The following is a 20034-nucleotide window of genomic DNA, read 5'->3' on the forward strand; positions in this document are numbered from 1 at the left end:
TCACCGAAGTCCTACCCCTAAGTAGTAAGACGTACGTAAGTATGAAAGATAAACCGGAACACATGCGTCCTTCTGCCTGATTTAGATTCTTTACGATCCATGGCAGTAGTGTAAACAACCTATGTATGGGGAACTTGGCACACCTTCGTCACTTAATCTAACCTAATTTGTAACTTACTCTGCGGTGTGTCGTGATACTAAAATGACCCCAGAGAGATGCTAATACTGGTGGAATGAGAAAGTTAGTTCTTTATGTAAAAATGTTCTTAGGGTATCCACTCTACCATATGTGAGATCTCCAGGCAAAATAACCACAAAAACAGTCCATTAGTAATCTTGGTAAGGTGAACTGTTCCAGCCTATACACGACCCCTTTGAGGTGCCTTACGTAGTTTCCATGTAACAGACCAACAAAGTCTCAATTATTCTGTGCTTCACCAGGATGCGAGTCAGGTTGTAACGAAAAGGATCATGACGATGTCAGTAGCAGGAACTAAGAGTAATATAAAGGAACCTGTAAAACCATGATTATTAAGACATATTACTTTCAACACCGACTAAAACATTATGATTTTTTATTAGTGTCATATAAGCGGAGTTAAGTGGTCGACCAGGGCCGCCGGCTCGCTCAGCATTCCTACCCAGCATGTATTATGACAGCAATAAAGTAACTGCCATACGGGGCTACACAAGGCAGAGGCGATATCATTTTTCTACTGGGTTAATTGTTTTATATATTCTCCAGAGCCACTCCGTAGGTAACGGTAGCAATAGATCATGCAACAGTCACTAGTGAAAAAGCATTATTTCGAATCATTTCGTCATTTTCTGTGACGAGAGGTACGTTGTTATATAAAACTTAGTTTCAATCCTGGGATGAAAGGAACACTTTCAACAATGTGCCTTTGGAACGTCGAATATAGCAGCTATCAGACATGGTGGGTTTTTCTTCAGACTTTACCGAAGCATTGTAGGTCTTATATTGAGTATAGGGCCACCTGTTCGTAATGCTTCTCGTCTCTCCCGTCTGAGCTGCAGTTTAGAGAATAAGACTCTTCAACTCTCCCAAGGCAGCCCTGCCTAACTTACCAGCTAATCATTTCATGCATAAATCTATCATCAGCGAGCAACTAAAAGTTGTTTGGATGCATTTTGTCAAAAGAAAATTGTGCACGGGAGTTAATTCCGGCGTAGATGACAACTAAGTTAGTACTAAGATCAACTTTCAATAATTTCTCAGACACCGGACATTACTCATAAGATTCAACCTCATCAGGTGATTCAAGCCATAGCCAATGACCATTCAGTTTTGGTTGGCATCTAGCGATAACCGTGGTGCTCCAGACTTTCAGACCCTTCATAACCAAAACACCATCCATCATGTGGGAAGTAGATTACCCTTCCTTAGTTCGACAATGGACAATGTAGTTCCCTTGAATTAGTATATAAAGAGATGAGGTGAAGCGAGGCACTGACGAGGTGGCTCCTGGTGCACCATCAGGAAAAAAGTGCGTGAACAACACTCGTTGTTTCTACCTTTGCCTACCTTTTCTTCCTTTGGTATTTGCCACATTGTTTGCATCGATGCCTGGAACCCGGTGGAGACGCCGAGAACGATAAGCCTGTGCTCCTTAGTGGCATTTTATAACGTGCAGGCAGTGTGTGCACCACTCACTTGGCATTCGTGACTCCCAGCTTGTGTACGCACTGATGGCATTCATGACGGTCGGCTAATGGACATTACCGATGCTTGAGTCTCTTCTTACTGGCATTCGTGTGGGTCAGCTTATATACAAGTTGCAGTTATTCCTAAACACTTTTTTTTCTTATGTACAAGGTGTTTGTATTCGTGACAGGGAATTGGTGAATGGTGGTCAGCTTGTGTGACAGACTTAAATCCTGTTGTGATATTAGTCACCAGCGCACGCACGCTCTTGGTCTCGATAGGCCATGTCCTTGACACTGGTAACGGTCAACTGGTTCACGTTGTTGGTCTAGAGCCGTTAGCCTGCGCAAGCTTTTAACGTTCGTGAAAAGTCAGCTTGTGTACGATGTTGACGTTCATGACAATGAGTTTATGCATGTACTTGGTGGTTGCAGCAGACAGCTGCTGTATGCTGATGGTGTTCTTGATAGCTTGTGCACGTTGTTGGTGTTCGTGTCAGACGGTATGTGCGCTTTGATGGTGATCCCGACTGTAATCTTGAACACGCTGTTGGTATTCTTGACAGTTAGCTTGTACGCGCTGGTAATATATATATATATATATATATATATATATATATATATATATATATATATATATATATATATATATATATGAGTGGATCTGTCAGCGGATGGAACCATGGAAGCGGAAGTGGATCAGAGGGTGGGGGAGGGGGCGAAAATTGTGGGAGCCTTGAAAAATGTGTGGAAGTCGAGAACATTATCTCGGAAAGCAAAAATGGGTATGTTTGAAGGAATAGTGGTTCCAACAATGTTGTATGGTTGCGAGGCGTGGGCTATGGATAGAGTTGTGCGCAGGAGGATGGATGTGCTGGAAATGAGATGTTTGAGGACAATGTGTGGTGTGAGGTGGTTTGATCGAGTAAGTAACGTAAGGGTAAGAGAGATGTGTGGAAATAAAAAGAGCATGGTTGAGAGAGCAGAAGAGGGTGTTTTGAAATGGTTTGGGCACATGGAGAGAATGAGTGAGGAAAGATTGACCAAGAGGATATATGTGTCGGAGGTGGAGGGAACGAGGAGAAGAGGGAGACCAAATTGGAGGTGGAAAGATGGAGTGAAAAAGATTTTGTGTGATCGGGGCCTGAACATGCAGGAGGGTGAAAGGAGGGCAAGGAATAGAGTGAATTGGAGTGATGTGGTATACAGGGGTTGACGTGCTGTCAGTGGATTGAATCAAGGCATGTGAAGCGTCTGGGGTAAACCATGGAAAGCTGTGTAGGTATGTATATTTGCGTGTGTGGACGTGTGTATGTACATGTGTATGGGGGGGGGGGTTGGGCCATTTCTTTCGTCTGTTTCCTTGCGCTACCTCGCAAACGCGGGAGACAGCGACAAAGTATAAAAAAAAAAAAAAAAAAAAAAAAAAAAAAAATATATATATATATATATAATCGTGAGGGAGCGGGTGGCTGGAAATCCTTCCCTTCTCCTTTTTTTTGATTTTCCAAAAGAAGGAACAGAGAAGGGGGCCAGGTTAGGATATTCCCTCAAAGACCCAGTCCTCTGTTCTTAACGCTACCTCGCTAACACGGGAAATGGCGAATAGTATGAAAGAAAGAAAGATACAATCGTACGGAAGGTTAAAACTCAGAGTTTGCTGGAGGGTTATGGCATGAGTCGATCGACCTCATCCTTGGCTGCTATACCTCTGGTTGCTGTCCTGCCACTCCTCCTCCTTCTCTCAGCGGTACAGTACCCATCTTATTTCTCTCTGGCTGCATCTCCCCTCATAGATGAGCTTCTTCTTAAGAATCTTTTGATAATTATAATTCATCTCCTTGTGGTTTAACATGAGCTTGTGTCGGTGACATCAGCAAGGATGAGCATCAAGTTAATGTAACTATGCGAATGGAGCCGCTATTTTTTGCCACCCTTCCAGAGCTCTTGATCTCCTAGTTTTATCCTCAATCAAACGCCTGATTTGCCTCCTGACAGCAGTTATTGGTTGCCAGGTAGAGGTGTGAATGCTGATAGAGATCAAGAAATGCAAAAATCTGCAACTGATCTGACTAAACAGCATAAATAAGAGATACATATTTCGGAAAAGCCTACTGAGATAAACAGTGTGACTGTAACTGTGTGATCTCATGACCTGCGGACCATGATGGCAAGAGATGTAGTAGGGAGGAGTGAACTACCTTTTTGAAGAAAAATGGGATCGCGTCTTACGACACAATTGTGAAGGCTGTTGCCTGAGAGATGCCGGTAGTCGATCCTAACATAAGTTGTTAATGCAAGTGATCGAAATCTGTTATACTGAGGTGGGTCTGAGTAAGGTAGGCTTATGTGAGAGTGTGGCTGCGTTGCGACAGCTAAAGAGTGGAAATAGGCCTGGGTTGGAGGCTGGTGTGTAGCTGCAATTTGATGCGTGGAAGGGAGTGCAGGTGGTTGGGTTGATGTGGCGATGTGGTAGATGTTAATTCCGTGTTAAGATTCCCACGGATAATGTACTTCTTTTATGCCACATTTTCTAGCAGTTTGGATTACAAGATTTACGTAATCGATCTTATTCCTTTTACACGATCTTGAATGATTTACATGCATCGACAGTCTTGACAGTAAAAGGCTATTTAAAGTTGGTCAGTCTACTTTCATCCATGGTACTGGACGCAGACTCGACGGAAGTCAATTTAATGTGAATGCATCAAAGTAGTTTCTCTTCAAGAAGATCTTTGATACATGGAATGATACAAGAGCAGGAGTAGCTGAGAGCAACACCGTTAAAGGTTTTCGAATATATACTGGAGGATTACCTCTCCTGGAATCTATGACTGACTTCAGTTTGTGGCACCATTAATGAAAAGGTTACGGTCATTTTTCCGTACTTCATGTATCTGCCTCTCTACTCTCTCATCACTAAAAGGTTATGTCTCTGATCTCTTCAGATGTCGTAGATAGCAACAATAAGATGCTATGGTCTGCTGCTATCTGCTGAACTTTGTATTCATAACATTATACCATTAGCTAGTGTCAAGTTTATAATTCATTATGTTGAATATGCCGTGTAGATGTTTTATATAAGGCAATATATATAGGCATGAATTTATATAACATGGGATATAGTCTTCCTGTAATCTTTGATGATATCTAACCTAATAATCTCAGAGTCTGTCATATAGAGTTTACGTTCCCACTATTACCGCTATGTTGACCATAGTCCCTTTGTCTTTCTCCCTCCACCTCCTCATGACCATCACCACTTTGTTGTGTCTACTTCGACACTGTCACACTTTGTGCTTTCTCCCATTATTGCCCTCTGACCTCCTCGAGTTCACCATGTTCCCCTCACCTTCACCCCTCACACCACACTACCAAGACCCAATTACCAATCCTACTCCACCCACCCTCACCGCTGTCTACCTACCATCTGTCGTCACTCACTTCATTACTTCCGCCACAACGTACTCCCTTCATTATCATTGTTCTGACGTGCCCCCGTCAGCACCACCGCCCTCACGTGCCTCCCTCACCACCACCGCCCTCACGTACCTCCCTCACCACCACCGCCCTCACATGCCTCCCTCACCATTACCGCCCTCACGTACCTCCCTCACCACCACCGCCCTCACGTACCTCCCTCACCACCACCGCCCTCGCGTGCCTCCCTCACCACCATCGCCCTCACGTGCCTCCCTCACCACCACCGCCCTCACGTGCCTCCCTCACCACCACCGCCCTCACGTGCCCACAGAATAGTGCGCAACAAGGCAGCGGAGAAGGTCAGGCACGGGCTGCCGGGGACGCCCTCACCAGTGTCGCAGGCCACCTCCGTCATCACCCACGTCCCTCCCGCGCCCCACGAGACCGCCCTCCAGCGCCCCGGGTCCTACTCCATCAACGGCATCCTCGGCCTTCCTCCCCTCACAGATCCTAATGGAAACATTCACAAGAGGAAGAGGGACGACTTAGGTAAGTATATTTCAAGCTTTGGAGCAGTGTAAAACTATGATACCTTTGGTTGCCTCTATCAACAATCATTATAGACTTAAGCTATCGTAAGATTCGTGGTCATAAGCAACCCCTATCTTCATTCAGAGTAACTCTACTCATATAGACCATTATATTGGGGTAAGCACATCCCTGTGTCCCTTATCCCTGGAGGGAGCAAGGTTTAAGGTACTTCGGCATCATAAGAAGGTCGATACCTTTAACTCCACCTTATCACTCCACCCGTGAGGATCTTCGTCATGATCTTCAGAAGCGAGACATTTACCTATTCGCACACAATCTCCTCATATATTCTGATATTTTCTGGACGTTCGTACCGCCGGCCGACAAGTCCTTTTCTGTCTTGACCTGCCTATTTATCAAGCTAATTCTCGTCTTATTTGTTGCATTGTTAGCTCTGACTTCTGATGAGTGGAATTATGCTCTTTAGGATGGTTACGATGATAGCCTTGACCAACAGTGACAGGGGGAAATCAAGGCTAGTTGAAGGAAAGATTAGAAACAGGGGTCACTTTTACAGGAAAGAGTGGAGGGACAGATAGACGGAATGCCTGGCAATTGCATATACTAGAGCAACACTGAAAATTATCATCCGTTTTTAGTATCCCACAAGGGTAAATGCTTGCGTTTCTCTGTTTTCTCTTCCAGATCCCCTTCTCCACTCCTATGGTTTTTAATTTCCAGAGAACTCGCATTCTAAGTTTCCTTTTTTTTCATCGGCTGCCAACCGCCTCCTGACTTTGCCATGATGGAAAATCCAGAGAGAGAGAGAGAGAGAGAGAGAGAGAGAGAGAGAGAGAGAGAGAGAGAGAGAGAGAGAGAGAGAGAGAGAGAGAGAGAGAGAGAGAGAGATTTAACACTATGGTACTTTTAAGAGGCCAAGGTTGGGAGATTTTGTATATGGAAACGCACTTTCTGTAAACGAATGTTTCGTGAGATGGAATCCTGCCCTTTAGATGACCCATTTGACGAAAAAAAGATGAGTAAAACCGCACGACAGGGTGTCATCCCCCATAGTAAAGTATCCAACATGCTGCACGATAACTCAAAATAGACGTGTCCACAATGAACGTGTTCAGGTTTTATCTGGCAGGAGGGGGAATGAACAAGAGGGTAAGTGAACATCACTGGCAAGAAGTGAATACATTGGTAAACCTTAAAGTTAAGCATTTAGTGGAGCCGAATCAACGAAGGATCGCGAAGGATTCAGCCATATATTGATTCAAAGTTTCTGAAGGCGAACAATAATAGATTCAATGGTTTAATAAGTACGCCTCCATTTGCGGTGATTATATCTTTTTTAGGCAGTATTGCGACTCTCGTCTGTGAAACACTACAGTATTAGAATGCTTCGTTCCGTCTCAGAGTCGGTTCATTCCTCTATACAAAATTTTCAAGGGTTAAGCCTTTCAGTAGATAATCTTCCTCCTCGTTCCTCCCTATGCTTATTACCAGACTTACAAGAATATCCTTAATACCTCTCAGAATGGATCGTCTCCTGCTATCCACTTGATCATTAAAGAGAATAAATTGACGTCCCCAGGCAGGTTCTGTGGTTAGGCAAGCACTGAATGCCGTCTGCCTTGATAACAATGTTTCTGGTCATTGTGGTTTCGTCGGAATAAAATGTCAACAATTTTATCTACAGCACGGATGCACTGAAGAATTTCAGTGATTTAGTGAATCGTTCAGTGTATTTCGTTTGAGGTACTGCTTTATATGATCTGTAAACCTAACGTGCGTCTCTGCCTCAGATACCTTAGGGAGATAAGAAGCTGTTGATTATAATCTAAAATCAAATTGAAATATAATTCATTCTTCTTACCAGAGAAAATAGCAGAAACAGGGTTAGTTCACAGGATATTTGAGTGACATATTTTGGTGGTTTGCTTGGTGTTCTCGAAGTCCATAACCTACTCACAACACCATCAGTATTCTATAAGTCTGTTGTTCAGCCAAAAATACCAGCAACTGCTGCCCAGACGTACTAGCATAGCTAGTGGACTCTATATTCGCCTCCTTATTACACTGTGGGTAAGTGCATTCAGAATCTGCACCTTCAATCTAATTCTGCAGCCCAGTAGTCAAAACACCTTCGATACCCAGTAAGTCTACAGCCTATTAATGACAGAACCTATTTTGCTTCCAGATGAACACCGAGACATGACCAACCACCAGGAGGACGATCTCAAGCGCCAGAGAACCCAGTACAACTCTGACCCTCTTTATACCAGTGTGAGTAGAGTACAAATGCTGGCACCAGAATGGTGTTTATATATGACCAGTTGTGGTTGGGTTAGGTTCGGTTAGATTAGGTTATATATGACCAGTTGTGGTTGAGGAAATATTAGTAATGATATTAGTAGGAACAAAAGTAGCTTCGTTAAAGATATTATTTGTAGTAGTATGCTGTGGTGGTCTTCGAACTAGTGACAATGGCAACGGTAATGGTAGTTATGGTACTTATATTGCATTTCGTATACCAGAAGTTATTGATAAAGGGGTAGTTGTATCATTGCGTTATTTTTCGAGTGGTATGACGTGATATTATCCATGCTGTATGGAACGTTCTTACAGTGTGCTGAAAAAAAATAAAGGCCCAATATCGACACTCTGCCAGGATTTGCGAATTTGTTTCGGTAAAGAGCAAAGAAGAAGCAAAATGCGACTGTAGTCTGTTTCTGAAAGCATTATAAGAACAAGCGAACCCGTCTCCTTCCGACTGTATGACCGTAGTGAGTATATCACCCAGACATCTCAACCTGATCAACATAGGGAACATCTTCATACCTTAAACATATAACCTGCATCCAAAACTGACCCAGAAATCAAACTAGTGAAGCATCCTCCTACAGTTGACGAGAATGGAATCTTATCCCACGATCCTTGAGGAAAATTGTGAGCGCGCAGATGCTGTGCGGAAGGTAAGAGCAGCGTCTAAGATTTATGACTCCTTGAGGGCCCCCAGATCACCCAATCAAAAGTCACTTTATATGTTTCATAGTCCCCTTGCTGAGTGGTCATTTGCATCTTTATTGATCAAATCTTGATACGATGCTCCGGTCAACGGCGGCTAATCAGATCTGAAAGCAAATCCTAGTCACCGTAAAGCCAATCAAAGACTTTATTTCGGGCGGTAAAAGTCCCAAAGAGGAGGCTTACCAATCTCAGTCTTTTGGGTTTAGCCGATTCATGTGCAAGTTATAGTCCTTTTTATGTCTCAGAGTGGCCCTCCCTTGCCTCTTTTATGCCCAGGGATCGTAGCTGCCGGACTTTGGCCAGGATATCTTGGTTTATGGCTGACGGGGGTGAATGCACAGTGGTTGTGGTGGAGGGTTCTACATGGTGGTCGTGCTGCAGAGGGATGGTTGGCGGAAGACACCCATATATTGGTCGTGGGGGAGGATGATTGCTCTGTATGGTGATTGCGATGGAGGATCCATTACAGCAGCAGCTGTGGCGGATGGTCTCGCATGGTGGTGGTTTTAACGGAAGACCCCACACAATGCTGATGGTGGGGGACGTTCCTTTGCAAAGAAGGCGGAGGTGTGGGATCGCATGCAATTGTGGTATGTTTGTGGAGGATACCGTTCATTGGTAAGGGTGGTGGAGGATCCTTGACAGCGGTGGTGGTGATGGTGAAGGATTTTGTACAGAGGTGATGGTAGTGGGGTTTCTTCACAGTGCTGTTGGTCGCGTAGGATCGCGTACATTTGTGGTGGTGGTGGAGGATACCGTTTACTGGTGTAGGAGACTGAGGTGGTGGCGGTGGTGTCGTAAGGTCCCATAGGGTGATGATGATGGTAGAGGCTCTGTTTCAGTGTGAGTGGTGACGAACGATAACCTTACACAGTGGCAGCGGTGGCGGAGGATCCTATACAGTGTTGATACTAGCGGAATAGCCTGTGGAATCATAGTCGCCCAGTCTCAATGCTCCTCCCATCACTAGAATGGCTCAGTGCTACTATCCTATATGCCGGTGACAACATACTAAATCCTCTCACTTCAAGTGTTATCGTAAATCATGAGATGAGAAATGGCTCCATCACTCCACTTTTAGTTGTGGCTTGCTATGAAATCTACTGAACCTCAAGTGTCTCATATACAACCATGTGTATTCTGTTTTTTCAGTACAGTGCAATGTTCTGATTTTGTGAGGTCAGGCATCACTGTGTGCCAGCAAAAAAAGCTGTGACACAAACAGACAGTTCCTAGAAATATCACGAGTTATGTATCTACAGTATTGCTATCATTGGTTGATATCTGCATACCTGACAGCGAATGTAACCAAGAAATGTAAATGATTTTCAGAGCGACCATTGTCAACAAAGTTCTCTGATAGTGATAATAAAACACTGCCAGTGATTGCTGGCAACTATATCGAACGACCTTTGGCGACTTTTTCATATGGATGATACATATCTTCTTTCTTTTCGGATTTTCGTATAATTCCTTTGCCTCAGAGCTGTGTTAGTGTAATATAAAGAACATGTATTCATATAATACGAATCAATCTTAGGTATTACGCTGTATGACATACCGCTGTGTTTATCACAAGCAGAAGCAGATTTTTTTTTTTTTTTTTTTTTTTTTTTTCATACTTTGTCACTGTCTCCCGCGTTTGCGAGGTAGCGCAAGGAAACAGACGAAAGAAAATGGCCCAACCCCCCCCCCATACACATGTACATACGTCCACACACGCAAATATACATACCTACACAGCCTTCCATGGTTTACCCCAGACGCTTCACATGCCTTGATTCAATCCACTGACAGCACGTCAACCCCTGTATACCACATCGCTCCAATTCACTCTATTCCTTGCCCTCCTTTCACCCTCCTGCATGTTCAGGCCCCGATCACACAAAATCTTTTTCACTCCATCTTTCCACCTCCAATTTGGTCTCCCTCTTCTCCTCGTTCCCTCCACCTCCGACACATATATCCTCTTGGTCAATCTTTCCTCACTCATTCTCTCCATGTGCCCAAACCATTTCAAAACACCCTCTTCTGCTCTCTCAACCACGCTCTTTTTATTTCCACACATCTCTCTTACCCTTACGTTACTTACTCGATCAAACCACCTCACACCACACATTGTCCTCAAACATCTCATTTCCAGCACCTCCATCCTCCTGCGCACATCTCTATCCATAGCCCACGCCTCGCAACCATACAACATTGTTGGAACCACTATTCCTTCAAACATACCCATTTTTGCTTTCCGAGATAATGTTCTCGACTTCCACACATTTTTCAAGGCTCCCAAAATTTTCGCCCCCTCCCCCACCCTATGATCCACTTCCGCTTCCATGGTTCCATCCGCTGACAGATCCACTCCCAGATATCTAAAACACTTCACTTCCTCCAGTTTTTCTCCATTCAAACTCACCTCCCAATTGACTTGACCCTCACCCCTACTGTACCTAATAACCTTGCTCTTATTCACATTTACTCTTAACTTTCTTCTTCCACACACTTTACCAAACTCAGTCACCAGCTTCTGCAGTTTCTCACATGAATCAGCCACCAGCGCTGTATCATCAGCGAACAACAACTGACTCACTTCCCAAGCTCTCTCATCCCCAACAGACTTCATACTTGCCCCTCTTTCCAGGACTCTTGCATTTACCTCCCTAACAACCCCATCCATAAACAAATTAAACAACCATGGAGACATCACACACCCCTGCCGCAAACCTACATTCACTGAGAACCAATCACTTTCCTCTCTTCCTACACGTACACATGCCTTACATCCTCGATAAAAACTTTTCACTGCTTCTAACAACTTGCCTCCCACACCATATATTCTTAATACCTTCCACAGAGCATCTCTATCAACTCTATCATATGCCTTCTCCAGATCCATAAATGCTACATACAAATCCATTTGCTTTTCTAAGTATTTCTCAGAATAAATGAGCTTAATCCTCCCCAGATGGTTTGGTCGAAACAATGGCCAATGCTGAAGACTGAGGACACAGGTAAAGCACTTCTACCTGAACTTGGAGCGGGAGTCCCTAGCGAGGCCGCGTCACCATACAGGTAAGTTCTCCTTCAGAAGCTCCACGAGATTCTATTTTCTTTCCCCTCTTTCACCAAATGGGCTTAGATGCTCTTAGTTTCTTTTCGCTTTTTTTTCCTTAAATGTCAGCTCTTATATAAAGCTGGCCCTTATTCATGAAGTGAAAAACAACAAGAGACATGAGAATATCTAAGGAATGCTTGCATTTAACTGCAGCTCCCTATTTTAACTTCAGCAGCGTCCAGTCGTTCGTGGATCACCCGACCAGCTACCCATCAGTGTCGACCGCCTCCCTCTCTACTGACGCTCTCTACGAGACCATGTCAGTGACGCAGTCCAACAACAACCACGTCTACTCTCCTCCCCTCCCTACCTCACTCGGTAAGTTGCTTCTAGATGGCGACCTTCCAGGTATCTTCAGCGGTACGTCGCCCTCTGAAAGGCTCATCTGTTCTGTTTTTCTTTTGATGGTGTTGGGTATGATGATCCATAAGTACAGTCATCTTTGCTGATTAAAAGATCTTTAAAATAAAAACATATAAAATCAGACTAGAATGCTCTCGTGAATGGCGTGAATCAGAGCTCTAAAGTCTATTCACTTCTGGTTGGCCTCCTACAGGTAGTACAGGTGGACTGACGCCTCTCACGCCCATCACTATGCAAGACGTGAAGCCAGTCCTAGCGGCACCTTCAGTCCTTGACACCACTGCCTCTCCGTACCACCAAGGTAAGGCTGTCGACGACACGTACCACCGCCACTACTGACGGTGTCCTCCTATCACCGTCAGCTTAGTTAATGATATTGATTCGAAGGGAAACTAGCGTAATGTAAATAATAGACTAGTATCCCATGATCACCACCTTAAGATACCTATCACCAACAGCCTTCACGGCTACATTAAAACATCAGTATTAAAGCTTCACGACAATTCAGTTTCTCTGTGTTACAGAAACTGACAAAGAATGTGGCACAGAGGTCTTTTCCAGACAAATTCTGCAAGACAACTAAATCTTCCATGAGTCATTGTATCATCCTGAGGAGCCTCCATATGATCATTCTTTTTCTTGATTGAAAAAGGGAAAACTAACATGCGGTTCAAAAAGCTCTTCCCTCTACGTTCCTGATAGATAGTTATCTAAATGCTCCCTATCTACGCCCTGTCAGGTTGAGATGAGGAAACTCTCAAGCATAAAAGTTGCCTCCCACTTTAATTTGAGCCATCACTTGCTGTGCAAATTAGATTTATCATTTTTTTCCTTAAAAAAAAAAAACCCAGCTTATGCTTATTCCTCACTATCAGATCTCTCAGATCAGTCCACGGCCTTTGTTAGGTAAAAGACAGGAATAACTATTTCAAATGAAAATTTATCAATTGCTTATACAATGACGACTCAAATTTTGGAATAGGAATGGCTTCCCGTACTAAATCGTGCCATTACGTTTTCAAAATTCTTTACCGACTGGAAACAAAGTAATTTACCAAGATATCAATTTTCCTCATTCCTCTCGCTCTTAATCCCCTTCCTGTCTCCACCCTTTCATTCTATTCTTTTCTCCTAGACGTCACTAGTTAACCACTTAAAAAAAACCTGTACTATTATACCATTGATTTCCAGAATTTTTTTCTTTTTTTTTGGGAACGTTGCCTATCATTTCAGTCTATAACTATAGACAATTGAATTTCCTGGCTAGACTGAGACATTTTCTTTCTTATCATTTTTAGTTACCCAGTAAAACAATAGTTTCGAGTTTACTGAAAGTTTCTTGTTCCACAAGAGTTAGATATTCTATGTTTGGAGTTATAAGTAATTATCCGTTCATCAACAATACTCAGGACAATGGTAACTTTAAACTCAGCATCCGGAGAAAATAGGGTTTATATGGACGCTCTGAATTGATTTACAAGTCTCATAAAAAAAAAGACAGACGATGGAAACGGCTGGTGTGCTGTGTCTAAGGGAGTTCTACTTACATTTCTTTGACAAGTATTATGATTTTGTTTGATGTGCAGGTTTCCGCGTTCACAGCCATCTCATGAGTTTATTTCTCCTTTTGTCATCAAGACTATCTGTAATTGTTCATTTTATCCTCGTTTTCAGTGTCTTTATAGAATCTACCTTATTGCAGCATATACTTTCTTCATCCTTCCATATATTCCGTTGAATACATAGCTAATCCACACTAATCATCAACATCCTCCTTCACACCAATCATCCACTCCATATCTCATCCACCTGAATCATCCACTATTCCATCCATCCATACTAACCTCATGAATAACGAATTACCTCATTTATTTCATTTAGCATTATCCTTGTAAGTAGAACACATGAGCATATGTGCACTGATGTAGCACCTGCACTTTGCACCTGTAGAATGTAGGAAGAGGACTGTAGCCCATCTAGTCCAGTCCACAGTTTATGTTGCATTAGTACCCAGGAGGATTGAGGAGTATCGGCTACGTCGTATGATTCACAGAAAGATGTGCTTCACCAGCGTGGCTCCTTCCTCACGCCAGGGGTTATCGCCAGGTGTATCGTATCTTTGCTGTTGTCATACCTCGTCCACGTCGCCAGTTGTTTAAATCAGTAGTCAGGGGTGCATCCTGTAGATTAACTGTAGTACTTACTTACATCCGTTCTGGTGAGGGTGAGCTGGCACCAAACTCAACCTAAAGTCTCTGTATAACTTTGGGTTTGATGGTCTGTTGGTTCCTCTCGGTAGAACCAATGACAGCTCGGTTTGTGAATACCTTGACTACTCTGAGTTAAGCTCTATACTGAGACTCTTTGATATTCAGATATGCAGGACACTTAGCATATAGAGGATACTCTAGAGGAATTCTTGGTTTACTCGACCATGTCTGAGTAGTTAGTGTGACTCTGACTATAGTAGAGTTTGTGTCATGGCTAGTTATTGTCTGCACGTCAGGAGGCACAGTGTACCCGCCCCTCAGCACACCCCAGCCTACTTCTAACGCCAGCTACAGCAGCACCCTGGCCGCCACCTACCCGGAGCACACGTCCTCGTCGCCCGCCAACTGCAGCAGTGAGAGCGCGACGCCCCTCGACAGCCTGGTGGTGGCGCCCTGCTCCTCGCCTCTCAAGGCTGACACTCCCTGCACCGCCGCCTTCACGGTCTTAGAGCCTTCCCCACACACCCACGCTGCCACGCACCATGCCCTTGTAGCCACTCCTGTGCATGCACCTGCTCACATGCACTCATCAACGCATGCCCATGTTCCCATGCACGCTCAGGTAGCGGCCACACCGCCAGGTCCAACCTACACCACCCTCCCGCCCATCACTCATTACTCAGGTAAGTTGACCCCCAACACCCTCACGCCTTACGGCATGTCTACACTTACGCTTGGCTCGTGTTTTGAGATAGGAACACCTGGCATACTACCTGTGACACCACTAGTAAGATGAAGCAGCAATTCACTGTTCACGTACCTGCAGCTTCCCTCCATTTCAGTAAATATCTATCAGTGTAGTCATCGCATATCCTATTGATATCACTCGTCCTGATGTAGAATTTTCATTTTCCACTAAGTGTTCTTGATCACTGTTGTTTAGATTCAGTCATAATGACCACGAACAGTTGGTAGACATTAAAGTCTAACATCATAGAGACACTGCCATTGGTCAGTCACTTATATATTTAACATTATTATCACATGAAATAATTACACCTTAGGCATTTGAAATCATTTATATATACATGTATGGCGAACGTATCTTATAAGAAATATATTTTATCTATATGTCTAACTATCCTTACCTATTGCATGCTTTTCTGTATGAGTTTGATACTAGCCTCCTCTCACATCCTTGCTACATATATGACACGCGGTACCATTGCAGTCAGAACCATCAAACTATTTCATACATCCCTAATGCTAGGGAGTATTTAACTCAGGACAACTGTGAGTCAGAAGTGACGTATCTAAAGGGGTTTACATATCTTATCTATCACAATCTTTTATTTTCTGGCTCTCTTGTTCCTCCTATACCTGGGGTCAGATCCTTCAATCAAAAATGAAAAAGATTCCCATCTTACTCCTACCCCCGCCACCCTTGTAACCAGGACATGTTTCACGGGTTATTTACCAAGTTGCTTTTCTTCAGGTACGGCCAGCATAGCGTCGATGACAGACTGTTACACGTACACCTCGCCGTACGCCCAGTACCCGTCCACGTACCCAGCCTATGGCTATGGCACCGGAGGACTCCTCAGTAAGTAACTGTGAGTATTGATGTTACTTATTCTTTGGTTCCTTGTGTTGCATGTGACGGGGGAGTGTTGTGTTCAGTCAGTCCATTCCCACATGACTGTTAAAACATAGATAAAAAGCTGAACGTCACCATAGTTGACTCATGGAATAAGAATATCTGAAGTGATGTTCTAGGCACAATAGATAATATGAATCATGTATCATATCTTAGATTGTCCTACCTCTGTCTTCATTGTTCCCATTATATGAATGTTCACAGACCCACACTGACAATATATAAGAGCTCACACAATTAATAGATCCCACACATACAACAGTAAAATACAGGAAGCGATATTCCATTTCCTTAACAAGTTATTATAGCCGGGTCGAGAGAAATGTTTTCTTTTCGAGTATATAATCTTTGTTTGGCAATTTTTGTTTGTCTTCTTGCTTGGCTGACACTGCATCTTGATGACATATCATGTGACAATCATAGGCATCATTCTGATACTAAAGAGCTACTTAGCCAACACTGGAGAGCATTTGAAAGGTATTGCACTTTGCATTAGTCATTGCTTTTCAGATTTCCTTCCTTACGCTTGTGTTTATTCCCTTCAGTTCTCTAAGGCATCGTCTCCTGTTGTAGTCGCTGATGGAGCGACATCCCCGTCTTACTGGTGTCCCTCATGGGTCTGTCCTATCACCTACTCTCTGTCTTCTCTTCACAAATGTATTTCTGTCTTCAACATCTAACTCTCTTCTATCTTAAACTGATGGCTCTGCATGCTTCTACTCTAGTCTCCTTATACTCGCTCTGTGTCTTGTACTGGTAGAATTCAGTTGTGCTAAAGGGGTATTCTATCTCTTTATAGATGTTGCTTTTCCCTTCTTTTCATTTTTTCCATATTGTTTCTTCCTTTCACTCGGGATGGCCATCGGTAGGGAGTGTTCTGCCACTGCCATGTTAGTCGCAATATGAAAAGAATAGACGTTTGAGGCTATAAACAAGTTTCTTATGATACTTTGATGCTCCGGTGTTAAAAAGACGTCAGGAGTAGCCAACCATGGTAAGGGTTTATCCACAATAACACTACAGTAAACGTATGCGATTAAATGCGTTGTTGTATTCAAATCGTCCAATGTAATCTAGTGTTTGCACTGATTAATGTATGAGTGAAGGGACTGTAAAATTCTTTTCCCTCTACGTAGTTATCAGGAAAATACGTTGCAGGGATATGATATCTAAATATTTCAGTGTTTTAATATTCGTCTGGAATTATGAACCTAGTGCTTTATTTTGCAGCTATGGTATGTTTCACTGTATGAAATATCACTCTAAAATTACAGTATTAAGGAGCGTATTGTTGTCTTAGTTCACCCTGTGTTCTGATGTTGACGTTGTCTGTTCGCAGGAATGGGGAACTATGGCAGCTCCGTTAACGATGGTAACAGCATCGGCGATGGGACCTACAGCTGTAGCAATAAAGACAGTAACGCTGGTGCTCGCCTGAGGGTGTCGCAGCCGTCCTCCCATGGTTCCTCACCGTGCATGAGGCAAGACTTCGGCACGTAGCGCTGGGTCTCCACACTGGGTCTAAATTGCATAGTTGCCTGATCCAGCATGACAGTTGCAATACAACTCGCTACTACTTCTGTGCGGTGATGGTCCAGAAGCACTTCGTGTGGACGAGAAAAGAAAAGTGATAAGGAGGAGAAAGCAGGAAGGCAAGGTCCTGTGGACAATCTTGCAAGAATCCTAAACTTCTGGGTGGGGAGACGATTAATTATAGCTCAGTGCGTGTTAAGCCGCACGGACCGATCTCTGGCTAGGATACCAAAGAATCATTACTCTCAAGTTACGAGCTTATCTGAGCCGAGGCCTCTGTCGCAACCTTCCGTCTTCAGGTACACACGTTCAGGAGAGAAACTCATGATAGTCTTGTACACATCACGTCATGGGTCCTAGCGTGGCTGAAGGAGGTAAGCAAGGGGCGCGGAGACCCCTGGCTCTCTCTCACACACACACAAATATATGCACATCTTTTCACTCTGGGCTCGGGAAGCCGTCGTCCCATCGTTGGATGACTGTGGCATCTCCCCCGCGCCAGCAACTTTGTCCCTCAGGTCTTTCTCATTGGGATTTATCGCTGTCCAGGTCTAGGTCTACTGACTCGTGTTTTTGGCATCGACCAAAAGCTTTCTAAATCCCTATAAGTTTATTTTCATAATAAAAGCATCTGTTATATGGTGATTTGATTACCTCTTACATTTATCACGAGTGGATTGATAACTCTAAATCAGCCATAAGGTGATGAACGAAAGGACATGCATATAGATATATGTTCATCCACGTTTAAACATCTACACCCACCATAATGTTCTTAGAAAGTACAGCAGAAATTCTAATAAGGGTATTGTACAATTGTTGGTGAGTTAGAGGATTTCCCCTCTTGGTGCTCTGTACTGAAAAGGTGTCAACAAGAATTTATGGTTCCTACTTCTTTTGTTATTAGTGTACAAGACAAAGTAATCGCTGGTGTGTCAGGTACAGAACGACAGAAATAGCAGAAGTAATAAAGATCTTCGAATGACTGCGGATCCAGATAGATTCTATGGGATTCTTTTGTTTTCGTTTTTCTATCCATACCATATAAAAACTCTTATATGCATAGTGGGACATGTATTTTTTTATTTTTCCAGATCAAAACTGATCTCAACAATTTGTCTTTTTGGCAAATACTTTAAGTGGATTGTTGCAATCGTACTTTCATGTATCCCTCCAATACAGTTATAGTTTTATATTTCTTACACCATTTTAGGTAGTGGGATCTGCTATTCATATGGTCGAATATTAACACTGGGACCCTATTGGATCCAAGAGTAAAATGAATGCAGTCTTACCAGCTGCTGTCCAAATATGAACACCTGATAAATCCTTCAACTGAATCTCACAGTCGTATTTCTGATACAGTCTTTCTGTATGATCTCATGTCTCATATGGTAACAGGTTTCGTGCTGATACCACCGGTGAACAGCAATCAGTTGATTTGTACAGGCCACAGCGAAGGAGAAGGTTTGCATGATTTTTTTGCGGTCGGCAGAAAGTTGAGGTACTATTCATTTTTCCGCTGATGTTGTAAGCTTTTAGAAATGACGTTATACGGCATGCAAAGAAGTGCGTGTGTGTGTGTGTGTGTGTGTGTGTGTGTGTGTGTGTGTGTGTGTGTGTGTTCTCTAAATCATAATCATAATGGGACCCATCATCATTCTCTTCACCAAGCAGATCCCGCTTCACCTAAAGCATATCTGAAATCTGAGATGATTTTTAGTCAAAAAGAGATTGCTTGCTGCAGCGTGATTGATGTGCGAACAGACTTGATGTAACATGATCACCAAGTCACCAGGAAGGTCAAATGATCGTGTCGCTTGACATAATCCCTGACATTTGTTCAGTATATGAAGGAGTAACGTCTGGGTCCCCTGATGCAAAGCTGCCCCAGACTAAGAGAAGAACCTTACCCACGTCATGACAGACGTGCGTAGCTATGAGCAGTATTGGTGACGCCTGATGCATTTCATGGGCCAGGACCTTCTACCTACACCAGTTGAAGCTGATATCAAGAGAGACAGAAATTAACTAAATCAAAGTGAGTTCGTTTTTTGTTTCCACTCATTCACCAAAGTCATCTAAGAGTAAAACAAATATTCATAAATTTCATGTGATTTAGAACTGGCAGGCTACGGAAATGTGTGATGATTATCCATAACTCTTAAACAATTATTTTCATTTTTCCTCTCCCTTCTATAGCTTTCTTTTTCCTTCTCCTCGTCTCCCTTTATGTAGGCGTGTTTTCAGTTCTCCTTCCTTATATCCACGTGACTTTCCTACCCCTCTCTTTTCACCATTCCGATCTCTGCTTCCATATTCTCATCTCACTATCTATTTCACTTTACATCCTTTTACCCTTGCTTCACCGCCCTCATTCCACGCACACACACACACACACACACACACATATTATATATATGTATCAAGATAAGATTCTTATAGCATCAGACTCTGTAGTTCATTGTGCCTCTGCTGGGGTCTATAGAGGAAAGACATTTAGA

The 20034-nt window shown here is 43.3% G+C and overlaps 1 protein-coding gene across 5 annotated transcripts in view; it reads left to right on the forward strand.

Moving 5' to 3' along the window:
• LOC139755012 (uncharacterized) overlaps window positions 1–18167 on the forward strand; it is a 102938-nt gene extending 84771 nt beyond the window's left edge. For 2 of the 5 annotated variants that reach the window (XM_071672919.1, XM_071672918.1), the window contains exons 5-12: window positions 5420–5637; window positions 7826–7911; window positions 11618–11724; window positions 11940–12085; window positions 12324–12431; window positions 14637–15023; window positions 15836–15943; window positions 17337–18167. In XM_071672919.1, coding sequence (XP_071529020.1) covers window positions 5420–5637; window positions 7826–7911; window positions 11618–11724; window positions 11940–12085; window positions 12324–12431; window positions 14637–15023; window positions 15836–15943; window positions 17337–17497 — 1321 coding nt within the window. In that variant the 3' untranslated portion in view covers window positions 17498–18167. Of the gene's footprint in view, window positions 1–5419; window positions 5638–7825; window positions 7912–11617; window positions 11725–11939; window positions 12086–12323; window positions 12432–14636; window positions 15024–15835; window positions 15954–17336 lie in introns of all 5 variants that reach the window. The other 3 variants (XM_071672921.1, XM_071672922.1, XM_071672923.1) reach the window with 3 other exon arrangements.
• The last annotated feature ends 1867 nt before the right edge of the window (window positions 18168–20034 follow it).

Source organism: Panulirus ornatus, chromosome 18 (genome assembly GCF_036320965.1).
Source record: "Panulirus ornatus isolate Po-2019 chromosome 18, ASM3632096v1, whole genome shotgun sequence".
Taxonomy (NCBI): Eukaryota; Metazoa; Arthropoda; class Malacostraca; order Decapoda; family Palinuridae; genus Panulirus; species Panulirus ornatus.